This window comes from Podarcis gaigeae (assembly GCF_964106915.1).
Source record: "Podarcis gaigeae genome assembly, chromosome: 4".
NCBI classification, from domain to species: domain Eukaryota; kingdom Metazoa; phylum Chordata; class Lepidosauria; order Squamata; family Lacertidae; genus Podarcis; species Podarcis gaigeae.
In genome coordinates this window covers 100,692,886-100,706,792 of record NC_139677.1, presented here as the reverse complement: position 1 = coordinate 100,706,792, position 13,907 = coordinate 100,692,886, and the positions used below count along the sequence as shown (strand labels likewise).

Below are 13,907 nucleotides of genomic sequence, written 5' to 3'. Positions count from 1 at the left end.
ACAGCCATTGTGGCTGATGGTTAGGGATGAAAGTAGTCAAATAACGTCTGGGAGTCCACAGATTCCTCACCACTACATGAAGGCTTCATTATCACTGTGCAGAAGAGAGCCCAGGACGCAACAACTTTTGCAGATGCTTCAGGGCTTGGCTAATGTAGCCCAGGCTGTGTAATAAACAAAAATCTGCCCTTATTCCCTTATGGGGGACACAAGAGCCCTTATAGAGTCCTTTGCAGGTTCTCCATCAGTAGGAGAAAATAACAGAGGCCAACCAGATAATATTGAGAAGCAAAGCAGCTAGTAAGCCTGATCTTTATTGAACTGTTGCAACAGGGTGTCCCCTTCACACGCAGGAGGAGGAGGACCCCGAACCAAGGTGTGTCCGCCCTTATATAGACATTTTTAATTGTCCGCCTTGGAGTCCAAGACCACCCCCAGAAACACCATACATACATCACAGAAGGGGTGTAGCCCAAGACCACCACCCCAGATACATCATACCTACATCACAGAAGAGAGGGTCTACAACAGAAATCTGACTGCGTTGTTTACCTCCTGTCTGGCAGGTTACCTGTTAATGCTTACTTGACTGGATACCCTAGGGAGCCTGGCTAGTCTTTTGTAATGACAAAAACTTAGTTCCTGATCCAGGTCACAGGCTCACCCTATTCATACACAGACATACCCTTAAGACAGGATTTGGGAACAAAAAAACAATGGGGAGGCTCCCCCACCTCCTCCCTCCTTGCAGAAAAAACATTTGGTCCTCCTGTGCTGCTCCAGACATGTGGTCCACACATCTATGTATCGGCTTGGTTGGTACATTTATGAACTATATATATATGATCTTATTTTTTTATAATTTCAGCTGCTCAACCCACCCAAAGATTTGCTGTATCATTTTGTACCGGCTGAAGTTCTTTAAATAGGTTGTAGTCTTTGGGTTGGTAGCTGCATACACATACAGATTTGGGCTCGTAGGGTAGAAGGCACACAGTGCCTCTGCGGCAAGCCCATCACAGTATCTTGTAGTTTATCTGCTTTGCTATAAGCCTGTGCAGCGCATTGTCATTTTGAAAATGGACGTGCTTGCACTCCCTCTGGGTTTTTAAGCTGTGGGTTGACGGTGGTCCAAGCGAGGTGTGTTTCTGTTCCTCTGGGGAGTTGCATCTGTGTGTGTGTTGGTCATGGTTATTGGGTACAGTGCAGAGGAGGACGTTTCTGGGAGTTCTGGTCTGAGAGATTTGTGAGATTCTGGCTTTATTTTTTTTATATAATAATTTTTATTAAGGTTTTCCAAATTAGAACAAATCAAAACAAATTAAATCCAATCTATTGCCAATAACTAGGACTTCCCCTCCCTACCCCCTCTTGTATTCCAAATCTTCCAAATAAGCAATTAAATTCAACAAATTCTTATCCCCAAATTACACTCTTCATCAATAACCCAATTTATCCAAATTCCCATCCCCTAAGATCGATCTATACCCTTCAACGAGTTTCCCCCTTTCAAACATAGTACAGATGGAAATAAGATAAATATAAATAGTAATTTTACAGCCTTTGGATTCCAATTTTCCCTCCCCTCTTTCCCCTTTGCGTTTCACCTATCCCTCCACTTCTAATATCTTCCTGGAGTTCCCACATTACACTATGTCCCTCAGGTTCTTTGCCAGTCTTTAATTACGGATGTCCAATCGTAGAAGGAGTCTATCAAATAAGGGCCCATTTCTTCTATCCAGGTTTTTATATCCAGGAGTAAAAACTCCAATTTTGTATCCATAAGCTTGTCAAACCTGAATATCCCAAATGTTCCCCCAGTTCTGTCCAGTTCTTGTTGTTTCCTTGTTCTTATCAATCATTCTCCTCCTTTTTATTTCTCTGTTCTCCCACAGAAATGTTCTTTTTCCAAAAGTTTCTAGTGTCTCTGCAGAGGTTTGTTATTCTTGAAGCAAAGCATTACATCATGTTCCTTTCATTTTCCAACAAATAGTTCCATTGTTTCCTGTAGTATGTAAACCTCTGTAGACAAAATAGTGTTCCATTCCTGCAGTTTCCCAGGAGATTGAAAGTTCCATTCAACTGTTCACATTTCCTGTGAAAAACACATGCAATGTCCCTCGGCTCCTCTAGGTGGATTGCAATAACAAAGTTCCCTTCCAGAATCACATCCACCAGACCAAGTAGCTTGTTGACCGATATTTAAAACAGTTTGTATTCAATTTGTAACAAATATAACCGGCAAAGTCCTTATAACAAAGTCTCTATTTTAATCTTCCATTTTGACAGCTCTTTGACAGCTGTCAAAACCTCCATCACTTTTCTCCAGGCAGTTTCACGAATCGCTCCAGGGATTCCGGGGGGGTTGCTCTTTTTTTTTTTAAAACAATTCCACTTTTCTCCTCCAGCTCAATCTTATAATTTTCCCTCGCGAAGTTGCTGATTCGGCAAGATAAGGTTACACTCGATCTTAGTTGTCCAGTCCTTTGTTTTGGCTCTTCTACAATTTAGGGGTAGGCTGACTTCCTTTTTTCCACCTCCCCCGTTCGCTCCGAATTTTAAAAATTTATCCCCTTTTTTTTTAGTCCATATTCCAATTACTCACGGGTTCTTCTTTAGAGCCGAATTTTCAATGGAAGAAGTCAGCGCTCTCCGCCGGATGGCATGCGGCTGCGCTCGGCAGGGATAGCAGAGAACTCAAAGCACCACGCTTCTCCCCGGCACCCGATCCGTAGCCTTTAAAAAGGCTCCTTCACGAGTCGGGAGGGCGCTAACGGTGCCAGCCGAGTCTCCATGTCCACGGCCTCAATCTGGTCGTGGTTTTTAAGGGTCCCCGCATCGCCGGTGCGGTAGGACCCAGCCCCTGCCAAGCCGGCTCCCTCCGGAGCTCGGAGGGAGCCCGCCATTCGGCGATGGCGCCGACCCGGAAGTCCTGTGAGATTCTGGCTTTAAACTGGAAGGCAGCTTTCAGCTGATGTAGAAAATTGGGGTTTGGCTTTTGCTGCCCACCTCCCCAAAGGACTGAGTCCCCTAAGTCCATGATCGGTCAGAGATGAATGGATGGAAGCGGGATCCAGAGAAAAGCAAAAGCTGATCTTTATTTTTTCTTGCAACAGAGTTCACTCCCCTCCTTGCAAGAGAGACCAAGAACAAAGTGTGCAGGAACCTTTAAAGACTTTGAATTTGCCCAACCCGTTAGCCAGAGACCACCCAAAAAGCATCCTAAATACATCACAGAAGGAGGTGGTCTTCTTTGAGAGTCAAAACAAAAAAAAATTCCTTCCAGTAGCACCAGTGGCGTAGCGTGGGTTGTCAGCACCCGGGGCAAGGCAAGTAATTTGTGCCCCCTAACCCGTGGATTTGTGCCCCCTAACCCTAACCCCCAGATGTTGCGCCCGGTGCGGCACGCCCCCCCTGCACCCCCCACGCTACGCCACTGAGTAGCACCTTAAAGACCAACTAAGTTAGTTCTTGGTATGAGCTTTCGTGTGCATGCACACTTCTTCAGATACGAAAGCTCATACCAAGAACTAACTTAGTTGGTCTTTAAGGTGCTACTGGAAGGAATTTTTTTTGTTTTGACTATGGCAGACCAACACGGCTACCTATCTGTAACTGGTTCTTTGAGAGTGTTGCTTCTCTCCTGTCTGTCAAGGTACCTGATTGCATTAACTGGGCAGCCTGGCCATTCCTTTGAGATGCTAAATACTTTGGTTCCTGAATCCCTTATCTACAAACTTACACTATTGATAGTCTGATTAGCGTAAGAGAAACTTGCCAGGCTGGATTTGCCCCCTACATTCCAGGCAGTTTATTAACTCGATTTGCAAGTGAAAAGACAACTGGAAAGCTTTCCCCATCTCCTTCCTCCTCCTGCAGAAGAATATTTGAGGTCATTTTGGGAGAGTCAAAATGGCTTCAGGATTGTTCTGTTTGTGTGTCTGCGGTGTGAGGGCACCCCAAATTTTTACAACACAGTATTGCTGTGATTCAGATCCCAGAATGGTTTGCCTGTGGCGAGATCCACGTGGCGCTCAGTCCTATGAAGAATGCAACATGGATTCTGTTTCGCAGGCGTTGCACGTTCAGTTTAGGGTTGCCAGACAATAATGGTCTTGGAGCTAGATGGATATTCTTCTTCTTCTTCTTCTTCTTCCGGGCAGGAGTTGATCACAATGTGGATTTGCCAAGCGTGCATTCCTCTTAGCATGTTTCTCCCTTGCGTCCTGAGTTCGAGTGTCTTCAAAGCCTATGACACCTTTGGAAAAGGCTGTTCTCCAATTGGAGCGCTCGCAGGCCAGTGTTTCCCAATTGTTGGTGTTTATACTAAAAAATTTTATTACCAACCTGATAAGCCTAAACTGGCTCCCATCCAGACAGCTTTTAGCTATATATTTGGTTAACAAATGCAACCTTAAGAGGTCTTTCTCCCCCACTCACCCCTAAAATCCCATTGTTTGCTAACAACCTTCCTGTGGTTTTGTGTTGACATCCCAGATTGCTCTTTTCAGGCAAGGTTGCTGCTTTCTATTTTTCTGCATGTTTGCAAAGAGCAAGTCCTTGCTCTGTTTTTAATAGGAGCCGAGCAGATGCAAGGCTTCTGTCAATAAAGCAAATGGGCCTGTAGAGAGAGCAGAGGTGCATACAAAAGCTATCAGAGAAATCTCTGCTAGGCTAAGGTGACCTTTGGTGATACAGGACAGCCTAGTCTCTGCAAGGAGTTCAGAGATCTCCCTTCCCTGCTTGCTCAGCTTGCTTTCAACTCTCCCCTGCCACTTTGACCCTGTTCAGCAGGTGTGGCTGCTTAAAGCCGAGTCCTTTGTCTAAAAGGAGCTCCTGTTAATTTCAGATGTGAAGGAGAGAATAAGGCAGGTCTGGTGCTGTGTGTTTGCTTTGCTTACAGACGAAGGCAGACCAATTAATGACTCCGCTTGCAGCCTCCTCCTGCCAGGTCTGTGCGTCTGGAAACATAAGTGTTGGGAGGGTGCCTGTTTTTAATCACGCAGAGTCTGCCGCCGACCAAACCCGAGTCCTCAAATAATAACATTGGGTGGCATGCATGTTGTACCTGGAAGAAAACATCGTGTCAGATGCCTCTGCTAGCTGGCCTGCGCTCACATGCCCCAGGCCATCTGGAGCAGCCCTTGCAATATTTATTTATTTAGAAAACCGACCCTCTCCTCCAGAGCATTTGCTTCCATCAGTGCAGAGTGCAATAATAAAAAACGAACCCATTCGACAAAAGAAATAAGCCAGCGCTGTGAAAATGGAAGCAGTGGAAGAACGTGCCTTCTCTCTCCTTGTGGTCTGCATTGCATGGGTTGAAATTATGAATGGGGGTGGTGGTTGGTGAATGTGTGTGCTCTGAACGGCCTCGGTCCAGTATACCCCAAGGAGCGTCTCCACCCCCATTGTTCTGCCTGGACACTGAGGTCCAGTCCTGAGGGCCTTCTGGCAGTTCCCTCACTGCGAGAAACCAAGTTACAGGGAACCAGGCAGAGGGCCTTCTTAGTAGTGGCGCCCAACCTGTGGAACGCCCTTCCACCAGATGTCAAAGAGAAAAACAACTACCAGACTTTTAGAAGACATCTGAAGACATCCCTGTTTAGGGAAGCTTTTAATGTTTAATAGATTATTGTATTTTAATATTATGTTGGAAGCTGCCCAGAGTGGCTGGGGAAACCTAGCCAGATGGGCGGGGTATAAATAATAAATTATTATTATTATTATTATTATTATTATTATTATTATTATTAGAAATTCAGAATACGGTAGCCCACATCTTGATTTGGTTTCATTGGGGAATTAGTGGGATGAAAGAGAATCGTTAACTTCTAGCAAGTTTGAGGACTTGCCTCTCTCCTCATCCTGGATTCCAGTAGTGTTGGCCAATAGCTGTCCCAGGAATGTGACTGAAGAGTGGTGTGGAAATACTTACGATAAATAAAATAGCAGGAATGGTAGTTCGGCAATGTCTGGGCCAAAGGTTCCCCCCATTTTTGTGGGAACGTTCAGGGATACAGCAGAGGATATCCTTTTCCAACTTGTGTTAACAAGTTCACAATTTAGCAAAGTAACATTCCCCCTTTTAAACTTGCAGCAGATGCGTTTGCTCAGGCTCGCTAAAGCCACTATAATAACTGTTCTAGTATTTCCCCCTTATTCCCTCATAAAAGATAAGACATGACACAGTCTTCTATAAAAGTATAAAAAGGTTTACTCACATACCATTCTGTTCACAATAGGATCCTAGAAGGCAGACTTAGCTTAGAAAAGTAACATATACAGTGGTGCCTCACAAGACGAAAAGAATCCGTTCCGCGATTCTCTTCGTCTAGCGGTTTTTTCGTCTTGCGAAGCAAGCCCATTGACAGCTTAGCGGATTAGCGCTACAGCGGTCTAGCGGCTTCTAGCGACCAGCTGTTAAGCGGCTTATCAGCGGATCAGCTGTTAAGCGGCTTAGGAAAAGGGGGGGAAACCGGGGGGAAACCGCGGGGACTCGCAAGATTTTTTCATCTTGCGAAGCAACCCCATAGGGAAATTCGTTTTGCGAAGTGCCTCCAAAACGGAAAACCCTTTCGTCTAGCGGGTTTTCCGTCTTGCGAGGTGTTCGTCTTGCGGGGCACCACTGTACCTAGAAACTATCTCATAAGAAGACAGTCCCTTTGTCCTCTCTTGGCTAGAGCCAAGAGAGCAACTTTGGCTAAGCAGAGGTTGCTTCTTTGATGCATGTAGTCAAAAGAGAGAGAGATAGCTGCCCTGCCCTGTCGTTTACCTGCACAGGTGAGGCCACGCCCACTTCTAGTCACATGCAGAGGAAGTCTGTCCCAGCCCAGCCCAGAAGGAAACAGGAAGTTTACCTGCTGGCTAGACAAACATTCCCCATGTGTAAACATGTTCACTCTAGGAATGTTGTACTTGACTGCTCTTGTGTTTCACATCCCACAATTTTTTGAGGGAGGTGGGGATGAGAGTGGACTCAGGAGAGAAGCTGTGCAGCTCAGCCACAAGCCAGGATCCCAAGAAACACAAAGCGCATTCTCTGAGCCTAGAGAGTTGGTTTTTTCATCCCATGCTGCTCACCAAATGCTCTTCAAACTGTGAAGGGAGGAGAAGATTTGAAACTAGTTTGTGATAGTCATTGTACTGAAAAAACAATGCTGAAAGCTCAATGCCCAAGTGCTCCGCTCCAGTCCTGGCTGCATGTGGAGTTGCACAAAATCCCACTTGCAAACCTGGTAATCACCGAGGTTCTGATCCTGCCCCTCGATACACCATTATTTGGCCTTTGTTGTGTTAACCTCCGTATAAGCCCCATGTTGTGCAAAGAAGTAGCAGTGGCACCCACTCTGGCTTCCTAAGTGGTTTTTGCTTTGTCTTCTAATTATGCCGCTGATGGCACACACCGCAACAGATGCTTTGTTAAATACCTCTGTCTTGGAATAGCCCACTCAGTTCGTTCCAGGATGCTAATAGCACCTCCCTGACAATGTGCAGCTGCGCTCAGGGAAACGCTGCCCGTTTTCGTGGCGGCAGGATTAATCCAGCCCGAGAGGCTTCTCATGCCCGAAATCTCAAAATTGGTTTGTTAACGCCGGGTCTGACTCTGAGGTCAGTGAAAAGGAAGGCAATTATGTGCCTCTTGGAGGAAATTACTGTATTTGCCATCTGTTTCCTGCAGTTCAGCGTTCTTTCGCCTCGCTATCAGATTTTGGATGAATTTTTGCATTTGCACAATTGAGGACATAATGGGCATGAACTGGACACCTTCGTCACCCTCCTGGGGGCTGGAAAGCAACACTTAGCTAATTTGGGGCACGTTTTCAAGTCCGCTTAACTCTTGTTAGCTGCTGTATTGCTGTGAAACATCATTTTGTGCTTTGGGCCTCTTTTTTTAAGAACAGTAACAGTCTCATTCTTATGGATGCAGCAGTTGCTTTTGGGGCTGTTTGGAATAAGACCTGCCCCTTTCTGAGAAAGCCAGAAACAAGCTTGGTGGTTGGTGAAAACTGCTTAACCTCCCGGATTGAGGGGCCTTGCTTTTTGTTTCTCTTATATATATATATTTATTATTTGTTTCTCTTATATATATATATTTATTGATTTTCAAATACAAAACAAAATTATACACTCCATACATCTTAGTTACATCTTATTTCTCTTTTTGACTTCCCTCAGTTTGTCTGTAAATCCTTCATATTTTTACTTTTTCCACATTTCTACCTTATTATTTATATTATTACTGTAAATTCATTCCTATTTTTTAATAGTTGTTTTAACATTTTCATCACAGAGCTTCATTAAAACTTACAAACGTTATCTGATTATCACTTAGTTTTTGCAAGTATTCAATAAATTTTCCCCAATCTTCTGTAAATCTTTGATCTCGTCAATTTCGGATCCTTCCTGTCATTCTATCCAGTTCTGCATAGTCCATCATTTTCGTTCTCCATTCTTCTATCGTAGGTAATTCTTCCTGTTTCCATTTCTGGGCCATCAGTATTCTTGCTGCTGTCACTGCATATAAAAAATAGCTTCTTTTCTTTCTTGTTTATCTCGTTACCTGTAATGCCTAGTAAAAATGCTTCTGGTTTCTTAACAAATGTATATTTCAACATTTTCTTCAATTCATTATATACCATTTACCTTCTTACATTCCCACCACGCCTTGCTTTTTGTTTCTCAACAGGGTATACCGCTGGAACGCCCTACAAGGTCCCTCCCACCCAGAGCAACAGCGCACCTCCTCCCTATTCTCCATCCCCAAATCCTTACCAAACCGCTATGTATCCCATCCGAAGTGCCTATCCGCAGCAGAACCTGTATGCCCAAGTGAGTACAACCGGCAGCCGCGCTGATGTCAAACAGCAAGAACAAAAACAAGAGCCTAAAAGCGACCGCTGTTTAGTAACTCTGCTAATCTAAGCGTAGAAACTGAAATTTAATTTAATTGGAAAAATCTGAACGTTCTGTGTCATGCCTAAAACACGGCGATTTGGCAGACCTCCCTTGGGAGGATACAGTGGTACCTCGGGTTAAGTACTTAATTCGTTCCAGAGGTCTGTTCTTAACCTGAAACTGTTCTTAACCTGAAGCACCACTTTAGCTAATGGGGCCTCCTGCTGCCACCGGGCCGCTGGAGCACGATTTCTGTTCTCATCCTGAAGCAAAGTTCTTAACCTGAAGCACTATTTCTGGGTTAGCGGAGTCTGTAACCTGAACCGTCTGTAACCTGAAGCGTATGTAAACAAGTTAACCTCACGTTTTTCAAAACGTAAACAAAAGCAGGGGTTTTTTTAATTGGAAATTTTATTTACAACATAAACACACACACACACTAAAGTGGTACCTCGGGTTAAGTACTTAATTCGTTCCGGAGGTCCGTTCTTAACCTGAAAGTGTTCCTACCCTGAAGCACCACTTTAGCTAATGGGGCCTCCAGCTGCTGCTGCGCCGCCGGAGCACGATTTCTGTTCTCATCCTGAAGCAAAGTTCTTAACCCGAGGTAATATTTCTGGGTTATCTAGTCTATCATCCGTTTATCACAGTGGCCATTCAGATGCCTCTTCTGGGAAGCTCTTCAGCAGGAACTAAGGCAAGATCCCTCTCCCCACCTGTAATTCCAAGCACTCAGTGTTCAGTGCTGGAGGTAGATCCCAGCCACCAAGGCTAGTAGTCATTGATAGTTTTATCCTCTATGAATTTGTCTCTTTAAATAGGCCTCTGAATCAGCTAGGGTGGCTGCTGAATTTTTGGGTGACAAGGGGGGCGGGTCAAAGGTGTGCTAAGAGAGGAAAAGACTGCAGAGAAGCCGAATGAATTATTTGCATCTGTCTCCACAGTGGAAGGTACAGATCCCTGTACCTGAAGCAACTTTCTTAGGAAAGGGAAGCCTCAGCAAGTGAGGCTAATAGTTGTGAGATGAGATGAGATTCCTGGCCTCGCTGACTAACTGAAAAGGAACAGATCCCTGGGTCTGGATGGTATCCACTGAAGACTCAGAATGTGAATTGCCTATCTTTTAACCAAAACGCACAAACTTGTCCCTCTATGGCTGAAGACTGGAAAGTGGGCACTGTACCACCAGTTTTTAAAAGGGGTCCAGGGAGGACAATGCTGGAAATTACAGGCTGGTTAACATATTACAGGAAAGCTCAAATTGGAGCATGATTAAGAATAAGTTACTAAGCATGTAGAAGGACAAGCCTTGCAAAGAAGAACAAGCCTGGCTTCTGCAAGGCGAAATCCGGTCTTCCTCACTCTTTGAGTGTGTCAACAAGCATACAGATAAAGGTGATCTAGCTGGCGTCTTGTACCTCACCAAAGATTGCTTAGTAAGCTTAGCAGTTAAAGGATAAGAGCATAGGTAAAGGTAAAGGTACCCCTGCCCGTACAGGCCAGTCTTGACAGACTCTGGGGTTGTGCGCCCATCTCACTCAAGAGGCCAGGGGCCAGCGCTGTCCGGAGACACTTCCGGGTCACGTGGCCAGCGTGACATCGCTGCTCTGGCGAGCCAGAGCCGCACACGGAAACGCCGTTTACCTTCCCGCTGGTAAGCGGTCCCTATTTATCTACTTGCACCCGGAGGTGCTTTCGAACTGCTAGGTTGGCAGGCGCTGGGACCGAGCAACGGGAGCGCACCCCGCCGCAGGGATTCGAACCGCCGACCTTTCGATCGGCAAGTCCTAGGCGCTGAGGCTTTAACCCACAGCGCCACCTGCGTCCCTAAATACCTGCTGTATTAAAGGTAAAGGTAAAGGTTCCCCTGACCATTAGGTCCAGTCACGGACCACTCTGGGGCTGCAGCGCTCATCTTGCTCTATAGGCCGAGGGAGCCAGCGTTTGTCCACAGACAGCTTCCGGGTCATGTGGCCAGCATGACTAAGCCGCTTCTGGCGAACCAGAGCAGTGCACGGAAACGCCGTTTACCTTCCCACTGGAGCGGTACCTATTTATCTACTAGCACTTTGACGTGCTTTCGAACTGCTAGGTTGTCAGGAGCAGGGACCGAGCAACAGGAGCTCACTCCGTCGCAGGGATTCAAACCGCCGACCTTCTGATCGGCAAGTCCTAGGGTCTGAGGTTTAGACCACAGCGCCACCCGCTGTCCCTATAGACTGTCTTACGGATCAGTAACTGGTTAAAGAATAGGAAGCAGGAATGGAGGGATAGAAGAAGTGGGGTTCCTCAAAGATCATTTTTGGTGCTTTTTAATGTTGTTCATGAATGTCCTGAAGTTATGTCTAAACAGTGAGGTGGCCAAGTTTGCTATTGATGCCAGTTTGTTCAGGGTGGTAAGAAAAAAGAAAGGGATGGCAAGGAGGATCTCTCCAAACTGGGTAAACAGGTATTAAAATTTCAAATGTGATTCAGTGTCAGTAAGTGTGAAGTGATACTGAGGCAAAAAATATCCTTACAGCATATTTATACACTTAATGAGGTCTGAACTGGCGATGGTAACTCAGTCAACCCATAACGCAGCAGCCTTGAAAAAGGCAAATTCCATGGTAAGGATCATAGGGAAAAGAACTGAGAATAAGAATGCCAGTATCAGAATGTTGTGGAACGCTTGTGTACGATTCCATCGCATAGGATAATGTAGAGCTGGAAGAGTTCCATAAAAGAGCAACCAAAACTATGAAGAAGTTGGAGCAACTCCTCTGGGAGGAACAGTTAAAATACTTGAGTTTTTTTAGTGTATAGTAAAAGGTAATTCAGGACATGATAGAGATTACCGTATTTTTTGCTCCATACCACTCACTTTTTTCCTCCTAGAAAGTAAGGGGAAATGTCTGTGCGTGTTATGGAGGGAATGCCTACGGATGGCGGGGGGAATTTGCTGCAGTCATGAGCAGAGGATCCATGGTTCCCCTTCCTTCCCTCTTCCGTGGCTCGCTTTGAAACAGCCTGGGGCCACAGCGGTGCAAAAACGTGGTTACAAAGCATGGATCCCCAGGATTTTTGCATTGGGCTACCCCAAACTCACCGTCAGATCACATGTCTGTGGCCACAGCATGAACCACAAAAATCATACATCCACTGTTTCGTTTAGAATATTTTTTTTTCTTGTTTTCCTCCTCTAAAAACTATGTGCGTGTTATAGTCGGGTGCGTGTTATAGAGCGAAAAATACGGTATTTGTAGTGTGGAGAAGATGCAAAGAGGTAGGTTTTCTCCCTCTCTCATAACACTAGAATTTGTGGACATTCAGTGAAGCTGAATTTTGGAAGATTCAGGAGGATTCAGGCAAAAAGAAGCTTTTCCACACAAGTAAAAGAACAAGCAGACAAACCACTTTCCAAAACACATAGTAGATGAGAGGAATGCCAAACTTCCTTTGTCCTTCCTCTTGCTAAATGAAGGATGTTCTGCTCTGCTATGTCCACTAAGACGTGGCATAGTCTGGGGTGTGCAGAGATATTACTTACATGCCTTTTGGAAATACCAGTACAAATTGGAGCAGAACTGTTTTACCAGACGAAGAGGTCTTTGATCTGCTCCTTGTAGGTGTGATGCACAGTATAGCTAGACATTGGTGCTATAACCTAATGGATGGGCACTGTGCAGAAATTAAAAAAGGGCAGGCCCTGCCCACAGACATACAATTGAAAGCCAGAGCACCATATTTTTTGCTCTATTGGTACCATAGGAGGGGGATAACAGGAAAAAAATAAATTTCCTTGGTCTCCCCCTCTAAGTCAAGGCGTGTTCTGTGCGTTCAAGGTGTGTTCACCCGAAGCCTCCGGAGCCCAGCGGGTTCCTTTCGACCTGCTCTTTGGGGCTGGCGGGGGGGGGGGAGTGCTGCTTTCCCCCACTGCCAGCCCCAAAGACCAGGTCGGGGAACAGTGGGAAGGGCGCTCTGCTTCCCCGCTGTCCCTCGAGCTTGTGGGGCTGGTGGTGGGGAGAAGTGCTGCCTTCCCCCACTGCCAGCCTCCAAACCAGGTCGGGTTTGGAGGCTGCTATCCACAAGCCTTGGGAGCCCGGCGGGAACTCCCGCCCGGCTCCCAAGGCTTGCGGATATCTGCCCAAAGCCCGGGGAGTGCAGCGCGACGCACCCTGGGCTGCAGACTGCTATCCGCAAGCCTTTGGAGCGCTCCGAAGGCTTGCAGATAGCTTCCTGAAGCCTGGAGAGCGAGAGGGGTCGGTGCGCACCAACCCCTCTCGCTCTCCAGGCTTCAGCAAAAGCCTGCATTTGCTCCATAGGACACACACACACATTTCCCCTTCATTTTTGGAGGGGGAAAAGTGCGTCCTATAGAGCGAAAAATACGGTAAATTGAATTGAATGAGCCAAGTGACTTGAGGACTGTGTGGCAGTGTCCGAATCTCCCGTTGTTCCAGGTGCATTTTGCGACAGGGAATTTCATTACTGCTCAAGCAGTTTCTGAGCTCTGGGCGCAGTACTGCGCCTAAGATTTCAGATTAAAACTGCAGAGGGGAAGGAAAGGGGGACCTTTTCTTGCCTCCCCACTTCCAGCCACTCTCTGAAGACTGGAGAAGAGACCCTCTTAAGAAGATTAGGGGCGGGCGGGCAGGGGAAGAACTAGACCGTGTGAAAAATGAACATAATATCTTAGCTGCAGTTCATTCATTTTCAGCTCTGTATTCTTGTTATAGAAAAGTGCGCCTAGACATTCCATCGGGACATGGGTGGTGCTGTGGGTTAAATCACAGAGCATAGGACTTGCCGATCAGAAGGTTGGCGGTTCGAATCCCTGCAACGGGGTGAGCTCCCATTGCTCGGTCCCTGCTCCTGCCAACCTAGAAGTTCAAAAGCACATCAAAGTGCAAGTAGATAAATAGGTACCACTCTGGCGGGAAGGTAAACGGTGTTTCCGTGCGCTGCTCTGGTTCGCCAGAAGCGGCTTAGTCCTGCTGACCACATGACCTCCCGGAAGCTGTGCGCCG

General features: G+C 46.2%; 1 protein-coding gene across 4 annotated transcripts in view; it reads left to right on the top strand.

Moving 5' to 3' along the window:
- Window positions 1-13,907, top strand: part of FAM168A (family with sequence similarity 168 member A) — a 155,108-nt gene that overhangs the window by 128,790 nt on the left and 12,411 nt on the right. For all 4 annotated transcript variants that reach the window (XM_083737376.1, XM_083737375.1, XM_083737374.1 and 1 more), the window contains one exon: window positions 8,690-8,832. In XM_083737376.1, coding sequence (XP_083593502.1) covers window positions 8,690-8,832 — 143 coding nt within the window. The remainder of the gene's footprint in view (window positions 1-8,689; window positions 8,833-13,907) is intronic.